At 35.7% G+C, this 22,102-nt stretch overlaps 1 protein-coding gene across 1 annotated transcript in view; it reads right to left on the bottom strand.

Annotated features, from left to right (window-relative positions):
* LOC148942453 (serine/threonine-protein kinase D3-like) overlaps nt 1-22,102 on the bottom strand; it is a 49,005-nt gene that overhangs the window by 1,183 nt on the left and 25,720 nt on the right. The window contains exons 3-4 of the mRNA XM_089102703.1: nt 21,208-21,462; nt 17,099-17,143 (exon numbers count right to left, since the gene is read on the bottom strand). Coding sequence (XP_088958829.1) covers nt 17,099-17,143; nt 21,208-21,462 — 300 coding nt within the window. The remainder of the gene's footprint in view (nt 1-17,098; nt 17,144-21,207; nt 21,463-22,102) is intronic.

Genomic DNA, 22,102 nt, shown 5'->3' with positions numbered 1-22,102 from the left:
TAAAATTACCAGTGACCTACTAGAAGAGACACAAAATTAATCTATTATTCTAAATTGTAATTAAAAATAATTACGCCAAAGGAAACAACCTAATTAGTACTGTAAAGATTTGCTGGAACCTGAAATCTGCCAGAGATCTGCTCGATTCTGCAATTAACACTGCTGTTTTTTTTGTTGTTTTTTTTCAATGTGGGTTAAACTGGGAATTCAGGGATTAGGATATTTTTGTGTGGTATAATATAGAATAAACTTAAAGTCAAAGCGTAGCAGTCGAGTGGAACAATTAGATATACGTTAAACAAACATGGGCCTAAAACAAGCATCTACACAGGGATGGGCTGCCCCTCCCCCAAAACCCCAATTTTTTAAGATATGTCAAAATATGGTGTTATGTCCAAAAAAGGATATAATGTACTACTCGAAAGGAACATGCTGATAAACGTGCGTTTTGACAAATATAGGTCTAGTCTCTAAGTCAGACACTACTCAGGGAGTGGGCTTGATCCCCCAGCACCAGAATTCAACATTCTTGCAACTAACCCCAAAACATAGCACAATATCATTAAAACGGGAAGGAACATAACTTAGAACAGGAAAAAGGATAATCACCGGGGTCGACAATTGTAGGTCAAAGCAGCAAGTTGGCTCATTCAAACCACTCCACCGAACAACACAAAATTTTGGTGATTTTTCCTTTAATTACCTTCGATTTTTATTCAATTCAGGTTTATATTTTGCGATTTTGGAGAATTATTCCCATCCATAAAGCAAATCCAGACGAATTTACTATACCAAAAATTTATATTTGATTTTGACCCCCAGAACGGTGGGGCTTGTATACGTACTAAAACGACTGTGATATTTCCCTCGCCGTGGTTATCTACCCAGCATAACGTGCTTATATTTTGTCTTCAGGATACGTCTTCTTTCACTATCTTATTTTATCTAGGAGTACAACAATAATGAAGAATGATTTGACCTTTTATATCCGGGTTCCAGAGATATAGAGTTTCATGAGTTTCTGGGTTTTAAAAAATATTGATTAGTACATTACTACTACTATTGCTAACAACCCATCCTATAACTAAGCTGCCTGAGGCCAACACAGCTACGCACGCTCCTCCCCCATCCCAATCTCTTCAAAGGCCTCTTTACACCCTCCCAACAAACCTTTCTTGTACCACATCCTCCCACCGCAACCGTGGACGACCTACTTTCCGTTTAGCCCTAGACGGTTGGCCGAAAAAAAAATCTTTGGCAATCTGTCATCCTTCATCCGCAGAACGTACAATAGCCATCTCAATCTTTCCGTCATTATAGCCCTAGAAAGTGGGATTGAACCACACTCCGTACAGCCTATTGAGATACGGTCAGTCAGTCGGATATCCAAAACAATCTATGGACATTTTTTCTGAAAAACATCTAGCAAATCTTTCTCCGTTTTCCAAGCTCTCATGCTTCAGAACCATATTTGACAACTGCCATCACTGCAGCCTCCAATATTCTAATCTTGGTTCGTAGACTTATATTCCTATTCTTCCAAACTACTTTCAACTGCGAAAATACACCCTGGGTCTTGGCTATTCTACTTTTATCATCTTCACGGCACCCACCTTGTTTATTGACAATACTACCAAAGTAAGTGAAGCTATCCACTTGATCGATCTTTTCGTTACCCAACGCACCTTTTCATCTTCATTTATTTCTAGCCTTAGCAACTTAGTCTTCTTAGCATTAATTTTAAACCTATTCTAGCACCCTGAACAGGCAAATCCTCAAGAAGCTCATTCACTTTACTCATACTTTCATCTAGGATGCTTAAATCATCAGCATAATGTAGGCACAGGAAAGATTTTCTTCCCCATTCGATTCTGTGTTCTTTCATTGCCTTTCCTGTGCTCCTTAAGACAAAGTCCATCAAAATACTCCACATAAAATTTGCATGAAACATCCCAAACATGGCAACTTGGAAACTCTACAATTTATACGATAAAAACAAGATAAATTTTGACTTTTTATAGTAAATTCTATCAAAATCCGGTCTTTCAATTTTGCTTCAGGGTTAGAAAAATACGTGGATTTTTAATATTATTCTGCAGCAGGCTAAATAACGTAATATGTTCTTTGGGAAATGGGATTTATTTTAATTGATTTTAAAAGAAACCTTGCTGTTCATTTAAGAAAAACAAAAATAATAATGATTTGACCTTTAATGTCTGGGTTCTAGTAGTATCAGGTCTTTGAACTTCGGGTCCGTCGTATTCCCCCCAGAAAATGGGTGAAAATGCGCCAGTATGGAGGGAAGTTCAGCGAACCCTAAATGACCAAGAAATCCAAGAGTGGCAAGCTCATAAGGACCAATCTATGTCTTTGATGTTTTACTCCCAAGCTAAAGACTGTTGGGGGGAGGAGGTTTATTTTAAATTTGGGCCGAATAAAGAGGATTTGAAGAATTTGTTGTTGGTAAGAGGGGATAGTTTGGATTTAGGTGAGAGAAGAAAAGTTTTGGGAAAGTTTAGGCTGGCGGCTGGCCCCTATTTTCGCCATATGTGTAGATGTGTGAATGAGAACTAATTTCATTTTGTATCCGAGCGTGAAGTGCTATCTGGTTCGCAGAATGAATGTTTTGGATGAGTGTTTGAGAGTGAATGCTGGTTAATTGAGCGGATGGCTGAGAGGAACGAATGTGCTATTCAACAGTTGTGTAAGTGTCCTCGTTTAGGGATTAAACATAGGGATTCATGTTTGAGGGGATAGCTTGTTACGGTTTTTAGGATTTCAATTTTATTATGATTAGTGTTTGTTGGTTAAAATGTTGAACCTTGGTATGTTTTTTTGTCTTTTTCATTTTTGATTTATATTATCTAAAGTTGTATTTTATGCCTGAGCTTTGTTTGTGGACTATATTCTGTGTTGCTATGGGCCGCAGGCTTTTTGCAATAAATCTCATCTTACCTATAAACATGTAGACTATCAAAAGAGCAAACCGACAATATCATAGAAATGGCTAACTGTGTTCAGTTGAGTAGTTATACTACTGTTTTGACTAGTACTACAACTATATCTAAGAGTATGAAGGTAAAATTTTCAGAGATATTTCTAAAAATTTCTATTGCATGGAAGGCAACCTGCCAACCGTATGCAGGTTGTCAAAAGGGCATATCAGCAATATCTTAGGAACAGTTACGTGTGTGAAATTAAAACTTACAACGCTTGTTTTGGGGATGTTGAACTAACCAAAAGACAATATTTGTGTTATAATACTACTACTTCTACTCCTACAACTACTACTTCTGCTACTATTATTATTACTGTTACTACTACTAATGACACTAAAGCTAAAGCTATTAATTTTAATTTCACTCCTCATGCTGCTACTATAACTACTGGTGCTACTACTAATAATAAACCTAAGGGGAATTAAGGCGAAAATTTTGGACAATATTGTAAGTTGTAACTGCATTGAAACTAATCGAAACACACTATGCCATAGATTGTCAAGAGGACGTATCGGCAATGCTTCAGGGCCGGTTGATAGTATTAAGTAAAAAACTTCATCGTGTGTTGAAAGGGATGTTGAAAAAAAAAGTGCTATGCGCATACTGCTGATAATACTACTACAACTATTGCTACTACACAAGCTAAGTGTATTCAGGTGAAGCTTTCCATGAATATTTAGGCGGATGCTGAACTAAATCAAAACGAACTATGATGTTGGGATTAGAAAATTCGATATTCCAAAAATAAACTTCGAAGCAAACAACTACATTGAATTAATTGACAGGTTATCCTGCGAAATAACGCCAACACCAATAGTGAATGATATGACTACAGAAGATTTGAAAAATAGGCTGAAAGAACCAGTATCAATTGTCTGGACTTTTACAGAGTTCCCATGTCACACACACACACGCTATGGAAAGATCTCTAGTAATATAGAGTCTTTGAATTCAGTGCCGGGGTTGGAAAAGGACCAAGTTTAGCATTAGTCTGCAGTAGAAAATATAAGACGTTCTTTGGGGTATACGTTGATTTTAAATACTATTTTGTACCACTTCTACTTTTAAATTTAAAATAAATCATGTGTAGGTAGAACAAAAATCCTTAAATATCTAACTCATAACTAATGGGACTCAGCAATATCAGGTGATTAGTATAGAGTAGCGCAAACATAAAAGTTCATGCAACAAAGGCACGAATTTTTTAGCGACATGCACGGAAGTGTACTTTTTCATTAAGAACCATGGCAACAGTGCGCCCATCTGGCAACACTACTGGGACTATAGACAAATACCAATTTGCATACAATAAAAATAGTTTGGAAAGCTTCAAGTCTTTCACTTAATCAAATGAATACTTTTCTCTAAATAGTATCCTAGAGAGACACGTAATTTACTTAAATTATCCGCATTAAGTGGAACTTGGTAAAAATCAATATCCATTACGAAAATTGATGGTTTTCATTCTCATATAACTAAATAGTTTATATAAACTTCTTACTTTTATTGTTCCGTGTAAACTAATCAATATTTGCTACAAAAAAAAAAAAAAACTTTCAAATGCAGTCAAATACCGACAAAAGTGGCAGAAATGAGATGACTTGTAACCACTTATTTTTATTTTTTTGTTATGGACGTAGTGACAAAATCCTACAGAAAAATACAATTTTAAACTAAAACAAATAAAACAGGGTAATAAATGTAATCTCTCTATAACTTAGAGCTTTCTAAATTACCCGAAAATCTATTTTGCGTACATGCAATTGGTCTGTTAATCCGACTAAAAAAAGAGGATTATAGGTAAACTGTAACTGGATTACCAAAGCCGCCCACTTGTCATACCGAGTGTAAAACACGCACCTCAATAAACATAAACTTGGGTAAGAAGCAATGGGTAAGGAGATGTAGACGCATCTGATTGAATAAGTAGATTTACATGGTTTCCAATTTAGGCGGGTCTTTCTATCAATGCATAATCTGGCCTTCCTGTCACTTTTAAACTGGAACTGACGAAAGACATAAAAAAATGAGCTACACTTTCAATGCTTAGCACAGGCTAAAACATTTTTCGGGTTAGAAAAATGTAAATTTTTAATATTAGCCGTAGTAGATAGCATAAGACTTACTTTGAGAAATAGGTTGATTTTTTAATCTTAGATACAATCGTTTTGAAAGTATCTCTAGTAATATGGAGTCTTTGAATTCAGTGCCGGGGTTGGGAAAGTACCAAGTGTAACAATAGTCTGCGGTAGACAACATAAGACGTCCTTTGGGGTATACGTTGATTTTAGATACCATTCCCGCTTTTAAATTTAAAATCAATCAAGTGTAGGTAGAACGAAAAATTTAACCTATACAGCTTTCTAAATTATTCGGAAATCTATTTTGGTTATATGCAATTGGTATGTTAATCCGATTAAGAAAGGAGGATTATAGGTAAACTGGGTCTGGGCTGCCGAGGCCTTCCATTTGCCATGCTGAGTGTAAAAGACGCACCTCAATAAGCGCAGACTTGGGTAAGCAAAGATTTAAGAACAATCTATTACAATTAATGCAGACGCATCTGATTAAGTTAGTAGCTTTACATGGTTTCCAGTTTAGTTCCAGTAGCGGTTCTTTTTATCAATGAATAATATGGACTTCCTGTCACTTACAAAACGGAACTGACTAAAAACACAAAAGATTGAGCAACACTTTCAATCCTCAGCTCAGCACAGGCTAAACTTTAAAGCCACGTTAAGGGATTTGAGATATAATTTTTTTTAGATAGGGCGAGGGGGATGAGTTGTCAGTGCACAAATTTGTGAAGAATGGGTGTTTTATGAGTATTAGGAACCTGGCACGGTTTGTTCAAATGGGCACGACCCAATGGTAGGGTGTTCTTTGATGATTATGTTTATGTTAGTTTTTTTCTTTTAATTGGTATTGTATGTTGTTTTCATTTTTAATTGTTTAATTGAATCTTTTAATTACTTTAAATTGTGTTTTCTTTTTTTCTTTTGTTCTTTGTGGTCAAGGCTCTGCGGAGCATTTGCGTCAAATAGACAAACACATAAACATACATTTGAGAATCTCAGATTTAGTTTAGAAATAAGAAATGTTGATCTATGTTTGTTGAATCGTGATTTTTGGCCAAAGCCATCATAAAGGTATCGGACGGCTCCATTTGGATTTTTTTAATTTGTTATGATTTTTACCAGGGGAGACTTCTATATGCATCCCAGACTACCGCCCCAGTTTGCCAGAAACGCCGAATGTAGACGCGGCTTGACCATTTTTGTCTTGTCTTTGTTTTAACGAAATACACTAAAGACAATGGTACCGAGCTGAATCCCCTTTATAATTTATAGTTACTTCTCAACATTTTCCTTCTCTAACAGAGGTTGAAATCCAATTTGTCTATAAAATAGAAAATAACTCCGTCATTATTTTACCCAGTATGTTTCTGGGAAAACAAATTTGGGAAATATGGATTCTTTCTCCTAATCAATCCAACGGATTTCCGCAATACTTTTCTTCTTGATACTTCCAGAATAACACATGTCGGCGCTTGCTATTATTCTTCAAAGAGGATGCAAGCCAACAAAAAGTATTACCTGAAAAGTATAACCCCCCCCCCCAAGGGCGTAGCCAAGATTTTTTTTCGGGGGGGGGGGGGTTTACTAATTTTTTACTTTTTTTTGGGGGGGGGGTTACTAATTTTTGACTCAGTTTTCGACTAATTTTACTGATTTTTACCTAGGTTTTACTAATTTTCGACTTATTTTCGACTCTGTCAAAAATTTGGGGGGGGGGGGTCAAACTGGGTACCCCCCCCCCCCCTGGATACGGCCTTGCTCCCCCCCCCCCAAAAAAAAAAAATAGTTAGGCAGCTTTTAGTGTTCAAGTTATTAGCTTGAGAAGATTGTGCATAGTTGTAATAAAGAGGCGACCCCCCCCCCCTCAAAAAGGGGGGACTGATCCTGATGAGAACTGAGCCATACAATTCAGCACAATACATAGCCTTATAGAAGAGGTTACAAGTCTCTAATTTCAAAAATGCGAAATTTTGTTTGTTTCAAACAGTTCGTGGTAACGAACTGTAAGCAAGGAGCGACTCGGCTCAATGGTAACCGAAACTCTAAAAAACAGGATTTTGATACTAATACATACATCAAAAGAATAAAATTTTTATGCCGATTTCAAATATATAAGATTCATCAAGTTTAATCTTACCCATCAAAAGTTACGCGCCTGAGAAAATTTGGCTGATTTTCGGGAAAAGGGGGAAAGACCCCCTAAAAGTTATAGAACCTTAATGAAAATTACACCATATTCAGCGTATAAGAGAACCCTACTGTAGAGGCTTCAAGCTCCTATCTACAAAAATGTGGAATTCTCCATTTTTTGCCAGAAGAAATATCACGGATGCGTGTTTATTTTTTATTTTTTTTTTTTTTCCTTTCCCTAGGGATAATCGTATTGACCCAGTGGTCCTAGAATATCGCAGGAGATCTCATTGGAACTAAAATTAAAAGTTCTAGTGCCCTTTTTAAGTGACCAAAAAAATGGAGGGCAACTAGGCCCCCTCCCACGCTCATTTTTTCTCAAAGTCACCCAATTAAAATTTTGAGATAGCTATTTTGTTCAGCATAGTCGAAAATCTAATAAATATGTTTTTTAGAATGACTTAATCCCCCACAGTTCCTAGGGGAAGGGCTGCAAATTATGAACTTTACCCATTCCTTACATATTGTATTGGTTATTGGGAAGTATACAGACATTTTCAGGAAGGATTTTTTCTGGTGGGGGGGCTAGATGAGGGGGTTACTCGGGAGAATCTTTCCGTGGAGGATGTTTCTTTGGGGTAAGGGACATTTCTATGAAGGGGGCGTCGGATTTCCAAGCATTATTGGTATTGACTAAGGGGAGAACCCATTCATATACGTAATAACATATACGTAATAAAAAAAAACACACAAAAAAACAAGCGATACGGCTCAATAGTAATCGAAACTTTTAAAAACGGAATTTGGATGTCAATAAATGTATCAAAAGAATGAGCTTAATGCTGATTCTAAATATATAAATTTTATTAAGTTTAGTATTACTCATCAAAGGCTACGAGCCTGAGAAAATTTACCCGATTTTTTAAAGAGGGGGGGAAAATCCCCTAAAAGTGAAAAAATTTTATTGGAAATCACAACGTCTGATTCAGCCTATCAGAAAAACCCTATTACAAAGGTTTCAAGATCATATCTGCAAAAATCTGCAACTTCGTATTTTTTGCCAGAAGAAAAATATAAGAATATAGAAGTTCGTTACGTAAATTAATTTGTAAATTACGTCAGAACCAAATTTAGAGACAGCCATTTAACAAAAGAAAAGTAAAATTTTTATGCAAATTTTGTTTACTTATTCAATGACGGTGAGCCAAAATAAAAGCTGCATTAATTAAAAAACGATCAGAAATTAAATACAAAAATAGGTTTTTTAAACTGAAAGTAAGGAGCGACATTAAAACTTAAAACGAACAGAAATTATTCCGTATATGAAAGGGGCTGTCCCCTCCTCAACCCCTCTCTCTTTACGCTAAAATTTGACTCTGTCTCACAACTTTATTTTTTAAAACAAAAAAAAAACTTTAGCGTAAAGAGCGAGGCTCTGAGGAGGGGACAGCCCCTTTCATATACGGAATAATTTCTGTTCGTTTTAAGTTTTAATGTCGCTCCTTACTTTCAGTTTAAAAACTTGCTTTTTTTTATTTAATCCGAGAAAAGACTGTCACGGCGTTCATTGCTGTTTGTTCAGTTTTATGTTTTTTAGAAGCGATCAACCAATGGTGCTAAGAGCATTGAAAAAGCTTGTTTGAACGAAAATTTTTAGCAGTGCCCAATAACAAAAAGACAGAGCCATAGAAAAATGCCAATTTCTTATATTTTGACCGGCAAAGAAAAAAAGAACAATTTTGGCTCCACCATGGCCGATCCAATCGGCTTAAAACTATTGAAAGAATATTTGTAGTACTTTTTAGTCCCAGATGCCACATTGTCACGTGGCAGTGCCAATTCTAGCCTCGCTTGTGCCCGAAAAAATTTTGTTGAGCACCCCCCCCCCCCCACTCTTGTCTCCAAACAACTTTCAGACCTAACTAGCAAAATTTTCATTCAATAGAAAAATTCCTTTATTAAATTGTTTTATTTATTGAAATACGACTTTTCCGACTTTATATGGGAAAACATATGGGAGAAATTAAGTTGCTTTAAACTTGCTAATTTTACTTATACTTACTGCCAACTGCACTCTCTATTTTCTTTTAATAAATCAAAATAACAAAATTATAAAGTGATTATAAATGCTGGATTATCTATTTGAAATGTTACACCCCTAAAATTTCTACGCCTGGGACAAATGCCCCCTCTGTCCCCCGTAAAACCACCTCTGTTGCGTCGCATAATATTCGTCCCTGTTCACGGGTAGAAAATTAATTGGCAAACCAAAACTTTCGAACTAAGCAATACTCCAAAGAAAAACAATTAGAAGAACCAAGAAAACAGGTATAAAGTCACTGGAATAAAAAAAAAAAAGAAGAAATATAGCCCGTATAATTATCAAGGGGTTCACAACACAAATGAAGAAGGAAATATAAGAGTGAACCAGTAAACTGCTAAAAACAACGTGGGCTTAAGAAACAAACAAATCCAGAAGGCAGAAACCTCTTAAAATCAAGGCAAAAAAAGAAAAATCTAATAGAATTTTCTTAACCAATAAGGGAAGTAGCCCAGATAAAGCAACATGAAAGTACAATTCACTTAGTCAGGCTATAATCTGGATCGCAACTGAAAAAAAAAACATACAAACAAAAACAGAGACCAAACAAGAAAAAAAGAGCTAATTGTCTCTTGGGATAATAATCCTCTTTTTCACGTTCAATGTAGTATTTCTTCTGTCCCCTATTCTTAACTGATTCACCTCATGAATTAGTAATATCAAGTAGCCGAGTTAAATGCTGCAACGACACGCTCACTGTTTAAAATATTACCAGAAACTGAATTAATAGGTATCTCTATTCATTCCCAAATCTGGAAATTTTCAGTTTTTATTTCTATGACCTCCCTCACTCATTGTATACCCTATGACCCTAATCATTACGAATAACTATGACCACTGTATATACTGGTCAAAATGGTTGAGGCGATTGAAAAAAATATTCAGCCAGCGCAGGATCAGAATTTTTTTTTTTTTTTTTATTGCTTTAATTTAGGCTTCGTCGATGGGATTCCGTCCGACGTTCAAGAAGTCGTTCCTGGAATTGCTGGTAAGTGTGATCACTATAAGACTTACCATGGATTCTGACGCTCGACAAGTCGATAAGTCGACAGGCCAGAAAGTAAACCAAATAAAGCGACACCAAAGTACAATTCAGTTACTTAGGCCAAAATTTGGAATGTAACTGAAAAAAAAATAACGACCAAACAAGCAGCGACCAAAAAAACAGGGAAAAAGCAGCTGATTGTTTTTTGGGAAAATACTCCTCATATTCACGTTCAACGCAGTATTTCTTCTGCCTCCTATTCTTAACATATTCACCTCATGAACTGGTAATATCAAGTAGCCGAGTTAAATATTACAAGAAACTGAATCAATATGAAGGTGTCCTATATCCCCATGCATTGCCAGATCTCGAAAATTTTACTTTTTATTTCTATCGCCTCTCTCGCTTATTGTATATAATCTTAATCATTTGAAATAGCTGTCGCCACTCCACATGCTTGTCAAAATGGTTGAGGCAATTTAAAAAAAATATATCCAGCAAGCGTAGGGTCGGAAGTTCTGTTTTTTTTATTATTATATGTTTGAGCTTCGTCGGTGGGATTTGATGTTCAATAAAGAGTTCCTGGCCAGGCCGTATCCAGGGGGGGGGTTACCCGGTTTGAAATACCCCCCCCCCACCCCGAAATTTTTGACCGAGTCGAAAATTAGTAAAATTTTAGTAAAAATTAGTAAAATTAGTCAAAACCCGTGTCGAAAATTAATAACCCCCCCCCCAACAAAAATCCTGGATATGCTCTTGGTTCCTGGAGTTGCTGGCAAGTGTGATCAATATAAAATTTATCATAAATTCCCGGAATTGTTGGTAAATGCGATCAGTATGCAATTTACCATGGATCCCAGCGCCCAAAACATTATCCCTAGAATTGCTAGTATGTGTGATCGATGTAAAAATTTACCATAGATTCCGACATTCTATAAGTTGCTCCTGGAATTGCCGGTAGGTATAATCAAAGCAAAATTTACCCTGCGTTCCGATGTTCAATAAGTTGTACCTTGAATTGCTAGTAAGTGCTGTCAATGTAATAATTTACCATAAGTTGCAACATTCAATTAATCGGTCTTGGAGTTGTGGTAAGTGTGATAAATATTACATTTGCCGTTGGGTTCGAAGTTCAATAAGTCGTTCCTAGAATTTCTGGTAAGCGTGATCAAAGTTTGAACCAGTGCAGGGAGTGGGCCGAGTGGTGGGACGATCGAGGGACTCGAAAAAGCGCCGGAGAGGCAATTTGTTGAAATGCAGTTGACAAATAGCCCATTGCACAGGTCTCCCAATCTTCAGTTCAAGACGATGCAGCACCCCGTTTTGAACTCCAGTATTTAAAATGAGCCATCAAACATCTCTCTATGATGTTCTGCTAAGCCGCTAGCCCTGGTAAAAGAAAAAGAGGGGATATGAGTGCTACCCATGTCAAAGAGCAATTTCCCTTCTTGTCTTCAAGTCTCCTTTATATTGTTTTCGACCACGCTAGGTCTAATAGTGCACTTTTCATTTCGATCTCACGCCATCATCGAGGGGTTTCCAACTTTTCTTTGAAATCACCATAAACTAGTCCTCGCAATACATTTTTGCTCTTAATATTAAACGCAAGAATAGTTACCATTCCTTAATCAGTGTTAGATGGTAATTTTTTCTCATGCGACAGTTTTTTTTAACATGTTTTCGACTTTTGGCTACTACGGGCCGCGTTTTGCTTGCAGCTATTTCTGCAACCATGAACCTTAAACAACTAGTTTTATATTATCTTTTAAAAGGAATATTTGACCTACTATAGGCTAGGGTTCGTTCTTTATAAGACCGCTTCAATCCCGATGCATAAGTGTTCTGTTACATTCTCCCCATTTATAATGAAATACACCAATCCTTTATGTATCTTTAAAATACATTTGATTTTAATATTTCAGTTACTATGGGCTAGAGTTCGTTCACTATTAGCAGCAAATAGCTACCATTCTTGATTCAGTGTCAGATGACAAAATCTGTTTATAAGGCAATATTTTTTTCAAAATATGTTGTTTTTTAACTAGGCTGCGATTCACCTAGGTTACCGCTTTAGCTGCAACCATGATAATTGTTGAGACGAACATTAGAGAATCAGGCACTAGTAATTCAATAATAGCACCATACCCCAGAAAAGCGACTTTTCAAAAGATGCTTGTATTGTCTTAACTTTTAATTACTGCATGCCGCGGTTTGTTCTTTACTAGTTTTCAGTTATCTCTACAACCATGATACCGATTAGACTTATATAGTCCCCATTTATAATGGACTATACCAATCTTTTATGTAATTTTTTACTATCATTTATTCAAGAATTTTAAATATTTTGAACTAGGAACCATAATAAACGACATTTTAAAATTTTGGGGTATTTTTTTAGTTTAAATTAAAAATTTAGAATTGTTGAAACCTTAAAATTATTGTTGTGTTTTATATGATGTACTTTTGATTTTGATCTGGCACCATTTTTACAGGTTTCGGGCTATTTTGTTGGCATACTATTTGCCGTGTTGGTCTTTTACTAGGCTAGAGCTAGATGTAGCAATTTTCTTTAAATTGAGCCATTAGACGACTTTCTAAGTTTCAGTGCTTCGTTAGCTGCGGAGAAAAAAAGAAGAGAAAAACATATTTTCGATATTGAGTATTCTGGTTTTAGCCACTTTCCTTGTTTTTCAAGTCTATGGATTTTCTTTTTGTTCAAGCTAAGGGACTGTCAGTTTCCTTCATAGAGTTTTCGGACAAGGCGCTGACACAATTTCTTAGTTTCGGGCTGTTGCAGCCACTGCAGCTACCACTGCAACCACGATTAATTGCACCACAGTTGTATGGGATAAATTTTTAAACATTATTACGACATAGATCCGGGTTGCAGCGGTAGCTAGCAGCCTAGTAAGAGACGATCACGTCCAATGTTAATAAATAGCCCATAACTCCTAGAAATACAGTCAGATCAAAACAAGAAGTACACCATTAGAACCGCCTTGTCCGAAACCCTCATAAAGCAGACTTTTTGCCCCTTGGCTTAAACAGCAAGGGAAATATATTGCCTTGAAAATCAAGAAAAGTGGCAGCTACTACAACATTCTGCCTAAACGGCACCTTTTTCCTTTTTTTTGTTTTCCGCGGATAGCTTGGCACTGGAACATCGCAGAGAGTTGTTCAATGGCTAATTTTAAAGGAAATTAATGGGGTGAAAAACTTTTTGTCATTAAAACAAATTCTTTTTAAAATAGAATCAATTTTTTTACTTCAAACTGCATATTTCATGTTAAAGATCGATCAATGACGTTATAATCGTAGGTTGTAGCCAGGTCTTCTCTTAATATTCCAACTAAGAAAAAGCCATAGGCTTTTTCCTGTTTGTAATTTCACATTAAACAAAGAACAGATCAGATCAGACCGAGAACAGACCAGATCAGACCGATAATAGTAGAAAAAGCCAAGACAGATAATTCAAGTGATTGAGGTAAATCTGGGATAGGTCCTTTTGTAGCATTGTATAATACATGTTTAGAATCAAAACACACAAAACATACGAAGCTGAAATTGGGATAACGCGATGTTGTAATTGGGATAAGTATCCATAATTTGTTTAAATGCGAGAATCAGGAGGGGGGCTAAAATTCTCCATCAAAATTTACTGTCTTCGGTTAGGGCAGCTACAAATTCACTTTGGACGATTTTTTGGGAGGATGGTAGTAAAGAGTGACCTTAGAAGACAAAACAAACAAATATTATTAGTCAATTTCAAACATGGAATATTCCTTGCGACAAGTGGGATTGAACCTGCCACCCTTGGATCAGGATGCGCAACTTTATCCACACGACATCGCAAGGTGTTATGAATAATAATTCTTCCGAGGATTTAGTAATTTACTTAATCAGTAAAATTTTAATGGCTAATGCACATAGTTTAACTAGGATGGACACGAATATATAACATGATGCCTTTTTTTATCCTCTTTCGTAATTTAATAATTGCTTCTGGAGGAATATAATTTCGAGCCCCTAATGGGGCCCCAAAAGGTAAAATAGTTCATGGTAACCCAAATTTTAAAAATACATTCTTAAAAAAAACTGTTTAGAGAGAAAAATTGCCATTTATAACCTATTCAGAATTGGTAATTATTATTTCAAGAACTCTTAATATTGCATTGCAATACTATTATGCAAACAAATTTGCAGAATTTCTAAAGAACCAGAATCCCCTCAATAACGATGTCAGTGCGACTGTAACATCAATTTTTTTTCGATTTTGTTAAATGAAAAACCGAAAATGCTACCGAGTTTTTTTTATTTTTAATGAAGATATAAAGTACATTTTGAAATTCAGGAAAAAAAAATTTCATTTTTTTATTATCCTCAGCGAAGACATGAAAAAGGACTTTTTTTCCTTTGCTCCTCCCAGGGGTGACTGTATCGAGCCAATTATCCTATTTTGTTTTTAAATATAGTCTTTTTAAAAATAGATTTCCTCCCCTCCATCATAGATGGAGGGAATATCCCAAAATTCGTATAAGAAATTTGTTTTATTTGTCTTAATTGTTCGTTGGTGCGCATGTAGAAATTACATGTAGAGATGCGCTTGGGGAACTTCCCCGGCTGAATTTTCAGCCGAGTTGGAATTCTCCAGGGAATTTTCGCAAGGGGTGGGGAAGGATTTTTCCCAGGAGAAAATATCAATGGGGAAACTTTCCGCGGTGTAAGCTGCCATTGCAGGGGGGGGGATTCCCGCGAAAAAATTTCCACATGAGGGGAATTCCGCCATGATCTGCAAGACGATCAGAAATTAAATAAAAAACGATCTTACTAATTTAAAACGATGTTCCTACTTCCAAGTCTGTGTTCTTTTTGGTAAGTACACCTATTTTGATTTGAAATACATGATCATAGAAAATAATTTGGAAGTAATAGTATATAGTACATGGAAGCATAACAGCAAATTAAAAAAAAAGTGTTGATCTATTTTGGCCTAATTTTGATAACAATAAATACATCAAATGAATAAGCTTTTTATGCTGATTCCACTGATATAACATCTATGAAGTTTAATGTCACGCATCAAAAGTTACAATCCTTTAAAAATTTACTTGATTTTCGGGGGGGGGGGGGTATTTTGCATTAAATGAAATTTCAACGGTGAGCGGGGTACCATAGAATAGAATATCTATATTAGAACTTGCCACAATGCAGGGGAGAGAGGACTTTCCTTCGGCTTGGAAGGATTCGAGCTCATCAAACACTTGGTGGTCTTGCCATGGAATTGCCGGGAAGCATCATCAAAGCATAATTTACCGTGGGCTTCAATGTTCAATAAGTTGTTCCTGGAATTGCTACCAGAGCGATAAATGTTAAATTTACAACAAGAGAAAAATTTATCATTTACCACAAAATTCCATTTTTGGGCTTTAAAGAGGGATTTCAACGTTGAAGTCGCTCGTGGAATTGCTGATGAGCGTAAAGGTTAAAAAAAGGTAAGAATACAGTACTGGACTTTGAAGTCCCTACCGATGGTGCTGATCAACACATCATGGCCCTTCCGCGCAGGAAGTGCAATAGGGGGTTGGGGGCCAGCTATACTTTACTTTCACATACCCTTTCCGTTTACCTTCTACATGTTTTTCCATGTACCCATTTAGAGCTGGTTTGACTCTGGTTGAGCTTACAGAGTCATCACACTGACTCCCGTTCCAAACTAGCCAGCCAGCGACACTAGGACTCAAACCCCTGTCCTAAAACACAAAGAACTTCAAGTCTAGCAAGCTAACCACTTGGATGTGGACAGTGTGGACTGATGAATGTGGATAGTCCTAAAACACAAAGAACTTCAAGTCTAGCAAGCTAACCACTTGGATGTGGACAGTGTGGACTGATGAATGTGGATAGTGTCAAATTTACCACAAGAGAATGGAATATCAGCACCACTTCTAATTTATGTGTGCTTTTTTCCGGAATGCAGGAAACTGCAAAAAGCTTTTATAAACTCAAAGCAAGTTACAATATTGTGCTTGGGCAAAGTTCTTTTCAATTTCCCCTTTTGGACCGGTATCTAGGAAAAACGATATAATATTTAGTCTACTTCGGCTCTACATTACGAGCATCTAGATTTTCAAACGTCTCTTTTTTTATTTGCCACTGTTGGACTCGATCGGGTGACCTTTTACAAAAGAAAAGCTCGCTTAACCAAAGAAGTTCCGAGTCAGTACGATCTGGGGATTCTTTCCTAAGAGCATTGCCTCTTCTCGGACTTTTTTTCTCCAGCTCAGCAGATCTTTATCATTAATACCTCAATAGAAATTTAAAAAAAAAAAATTGGACCTCTTAACAAGGTCGATTACAATCTCAAAAAACATCAAATCTTTTGTTTACCCCCCCCCCCCCTATATAATTCAGAATTTTGGTTTTTAGATTTACAGTTTTTGCAGAGTAAATCTATGCTGTTCTTGGGTATTTTAAGCGTTTATCTTAATTTTAGCCATTTCTTACACTATGTGTTACATGGCGATAAACGATTTTGGACTATGTTTTAGTTGCTATGGTATTTTTTTTATCCCAATCTTGATATGTAGGCCTATTTAATCCGAGAAAAAAATGAATTCCAACAGAGACAAAAACATAATGGGGACGAAAAAGTGTATATACCTCATCTAAAGATTGACGAAAATATGGCACGTTAATTTTGTCCTTAATTAAAACTAAATTCCCTTTTCGATAATGATAAGTATACATTAAATATATAACGAACAACAGTACATCATGCAACATGCGTCAACTTCTAAATACAAACCTTCTTTTTGACGTGACCTCTGTGTCGATGAAGGCTTCCATTCAGCTAAAGAGAGAAGATTCTGGAGACATGATAAATGTTAAAATTTGATATTTTCTATATGAGCACTTTAACACCTAAAACTCCCCAAAAAGATTTTGGAGATTCCGGAGACATGATAAATGTTAAAATTCGATATTTTCTAAATGAGCACTTTAACACCTAAAACTCCCCAAAAAGATTCTGGAGATTCTGGAGACATGATAAATGTTAAAATTTGATATTTTCTATATGAGCACTTTAACACCTAAAACTCCCCCAAAAGATTTTGGAGATTCCGGAGACATGATAAATGTTAAAACTCCACATTTTTCTATACGAGCACTTCAACACCTAAAACCCCCCAAAATAGATTCTGGAGACATGATAAATGTTAAACTCCATATTTTTCTATATGAGCACTTTAACACCTAAAACTCTCAAAAAAATGAGTAAAATTTTTGCCTCTGGTAAATGTCCCAGGTCATAGGAAAGGTATTTGAAAGAGTGGCAGGGAAAAGCAGTTTCCAAAATACGAGGAAGGCGTGGATGAGCCTTATGCTAATAAATTTTATTGGTAACAAATAACTTTAATTTACATACTTGAAACCAGTATGAGAATAAGATTATTTTGCTTATATATCATCTTCAGACATCCTTTTTGCATCAATTCAACAACGAGAGAAAAGGCAAGGTTATTTAGCTTCTTATTTTGAGATACACTTAAGGAAAATTTTTAGTGGTTTACGAATATACAAAAATTACCCAAAATACTAAAATATATACACAAAAGTAGTAAATTTATCGTTAATTATCTTCTCATCTTAAGATAGACTTAAACGGAAATGTAACTGGATTATGAATATACGAAAATAAACATGAATAAAAAATTATACAAAAAAAAAAAACAGAAATAAGCAAAACCAAACAAGAATAATAGAAAACACGCAAAAACAGCTAAAAATAAACAAACAAAACAAATGGAATTTAACCTAGAAGTAAATGACAGTAATCTCTCTTTTCCCTTTTATGGTACTAAATGATGCTTAGAAATGCTGAGTTTGTTCCCTTTTCAGTTTGGTTAATTGAAGGACTTCATCAGAATAGACTTCGTCGATCCATTTATGATGTAAATCCGATTTAGAAATTTAATATAAGTCAATTTACTATTGCTCGACATTTGTGTCTGAATTACATAGACAGGAAGATGTGATACCCATGAGTTTTGGCAGCGATACATCAGATGGCATTAAATTACCCTGAAAAAGTTCCCAAGAAAACAGATAGCTCAAGATGTAATTTTGGTTTTTTAACTTTTATCGCATGGAAGGGGAGGTGGATCACATGAGTCTTGGCTGCAGAACATCAGATGACGTTAGGCTACGCTACAAATGATTCCCAGAAAAAGGAAAAATTTAGGATTTATTTTGATCTTTTTAAATATTATTTAACTATTATCGTATGAAAAGGGCGAGGTGGATCGCATGATTTTTTTTGCTACGGTATATCAGAAGGCGTTAAGTTAGTCCGCGAAAAGTACCAAGAAAACAGAATGACTTAAGATGTAAATTTGTTTTTTTAACTTCATCGCATGGAAGGGAAGAGATGGTTCACTTGAGTCTTGGCTACGAAACATCAGAGGACGCTAAGTTAGGCCACAAGAGGTTCCCAAAAAAGGAAAAACTTAGGATTTAAGTTTGATTTTTTTCTTTTTTTACTATTATTTAACTGTTATCGCATGAAAAGGGAGAGGTGGATCGCATGATTTTTGGCTAGGGTATATCAGAAAGCATTAAGTTAATCCACGAAAAGTACCAAGAAAACAGAATGACGTAAGATGTATATTTTTTTTTTTTTTGCTTTTATCGCATGGAAGGGGAGAGATGGTTCACTTGAGTCTTGGCTACGAAACATCAGAGGACGTTAATTTAGTCCACAAGAGGTTCCCAAAAAAGAAAAAACTTAGGATTTGAGTTTGATTTTTTTTTTTTTAACTATTATTTAACTGTTTTCGCACGAAAAGGGAGAGGTGGGTCACATGATTTTTGGCTACGGTACATCATAAGGCGTTATGTTAAGCCGTATAAAGCTTCCCAGAAGACAAAACAACTTCAGAATAAGTATGGTTCATTAACTGTTATTTACCTGTTATTACATAGAAGGGGAAACGTGTTCATCATAAGTTTGGCTACGGTCCATCAGGAGGCGCTAAGTTAACTTTTACCGCATGGAAGGAGAGAGGTGGTTCACATGAGTCTTGGCTATGGAACATCATAAGGCGTTAAGTAAGGCCGGAAAAAGTGTCTTCGAAAATGAAACATCTTAAGATCTTATTATACTTTTAAAACTATTATTACGGATGAGTTGTTTCATCAAGGAGTAAAATATTAAAAACGAGCTCCCCCTCCCCCCAAAAAATACAAGATTAAAATACAAAACGAATATCAATTATCCTATTTATAAGGGAGGGAGGCTACGGTCTCCTCAAGAACACTGCTCACCACAAATATATGATAATTTAAAGTCGTCTTAAGTGTTAACACTGCTCCTTACTTTCACTCGGAGGAATAATTTTTTGTTTGTAATTTAATGTCCTTTTTTTCTATTAAATTAAGATTTATACTGGTTGATTAATTATTTTTGGCAGAAAACATTCCTATTCATATAGCTATTATTATGGAAAACAAAAATGATAATGCCCAAAACTCTTTAGGTCGATGGGAAATTTGCTTGCCTTTCTGTAGAGAGCAGAAACAATTCAATTAGAGTCTAACAAAGGAAGACTAATGCCTATCCTGACTCTGAAAGTATGCATTGGCTATATTCTATCTCATCTCTTAAAGAAAAGCGGATAGAAGGCTGGCTAGTCGTAATAACGACTGAATAGGAAATGTTCAGTTTAGCTCAATAGCAAATCTTAACTCAATATGGAAAGCAAGGGTAACGCAAATAAACCTAAGAAAGGAGGTGCAGATACATTCCTTAACCGATTCACATAAACGTGTTCAGTTTACATACAGCCTAAATGCTTTAACTACTGCTAATACAACTAACAACTCACCGCAGCCCCAAGCCTCCTAAGGCCAACCTAGCCAATCACGCTCCTCCTCCATCCCAATTTATTCAAAGCCTAATTATTTACACCCTCCCCATGAGGCTCTTAAATACTTTCCTGGGCCACACAAAAATGCACAGATAAAATTGAGAGCATAAATACTCTTAGTAACAGCCAATACACACGAGTATAAAAAAAACCTATCGTAGGAAGTTGGCCCGTCTCCATTTGTTTTGCATTTTTAAATGTGTTTTGTGTTTTTGAACAATCAAGAACACAGTTCCTTATTTCGGGTCTTACGTTATAAATAATACAGACTTTCGTGTTAGCTATTCAGCATCACAAAGCATCAATATTATTGGAAAAGACAATGGTTTGAAAACTGGGTGTTAAAATTTATCAAACTGATTGCTTATTATCAGCGAATTAAATTCTAAGGAAATATCAAAGAGACTAGGAGAAAGAAACTAAATAATAATGACACAATATGATTTTCATTTTATACTCAAAGGTGTAGTTAGGAGGCAAGGGGGTACAATTGTCTATGGACACAGTTTCTGATAGAAAACCACTAAAAAAAGTGTTGTTGTTTTTTTTACCCCCATGGCAGTTTAGGGGGAAGGGGGCAATATCTCTCCAGAGTGCGGAGAAATCTTCCTTCGCTTTTGGTCATACGGGAATTCATCTATGCATGTAAATTCATCTATGCATTAACACTCACAGCTGAGGACTCCATTGGACAAATTATTCTTTATAAAATACAATGTAAGCCATTTGACACACTCCTCGAAGGATCTCAAAATGGAATGAGGGGAAATATGTATTATGTACATTAAAAATACAAACTATTTAAATACAATAATTTTTAAGTCTGTATGATAAGAGAATTAGAAACAACAAGAGTAAATAGTAAGAGTAAACAAAAGAGTAAAAAGAAACAATGGAAGAGTAATAGAAACAAGAATAAACATTGAGTTAAAAGAGTAACAGTAAACAATGGAAGAGTAAATAGAAACAAAGAGGAAAAGGCCTTCACCTTAGACGAAGTTTCATGAATATCCATCCCTTCTGTGTCTGAGATATCTTCATCGGCTTCATCTTTTTCTTCTTCGTCCATAGTCACATCTGCTGGCCCCCTTGGTGCTTCACCAGTGCAATCAGGTGGCATTCTTTCAGCACACTTTTTATGGGCATTATAGTGACAGTCCTTGCAGCGTAGGCCTTGCTTATAGAAACCCTTAAGAAGCTTTTTGCATAGTTGGCATATCGTTGGTTTTGTGTATGTATGTACCTTTAACAGAATAGTTTCTTACAAAATCATTGCACAATAATAATATAAATCTTACTATTTTAAGACATTATCTAATTTTGTTATTTAGCTTTTAAAAAACAAAAAAGTAGAAAAACAGTTTTTAGTTTTGGCTTTGTGTTGTTAAAGGAATCGAGGTCGAGATCGATGACCACTCAAGCGGTCTTTGGTCAACTTCAATACACTCAAGCAGGGGCGGATCCGGATCCAGGCGAAATAGGTTGATCCGATAAAAACAAATTTGGGGGGGGGCGCAAAATAGGTTGATCCGATAAACTTGCGTTAGGAGCAAGTTTAATTAACGCTAGGGGTGGGTGCACCCCCGCCCCCTAATCCGCCACTGCACTCAAGTTGCTTCAAGCCCTTTTTTAACAATACTGTAATAAATAAATGAAATACATGTTTATTAATCAACAAACATATACATTTACAAATAACAAATATTTATTAATTAAAACTAAGTAATAAATAAGAAACACTAAAATGTTTCTTTTTACTTTCTTACAAACTTCCAATGAAATCTTGGTATAAACGGATATAGAATATACAACTTGGTAACTATAATTTTGTTAGAAATGATAATTCTAAGTACAAAAAAAAGAAGAATTCAAAACAATAGCTT

This window comes from Artemia sp. Qi Xiang Cuo, chromosome 16, assembly GCF_049724085.1.
Source record: "Artemia sp. Qi Xiang Cuo chromosome 16, ASM4972408v1, whole genome shotgun sequence".
NCBI lineage: Eukaryota > Metazoa > Arthropoda > Branchiopoda > Anostraca > Artemiidae > Artemia > Artemia sp. Qi Xiang Cuo.
The sequence above is the reverse complement of the archived record's forward strand: the minus strand, read 5'-3'. Positions and strand labels throughout refer to the sequence as shown.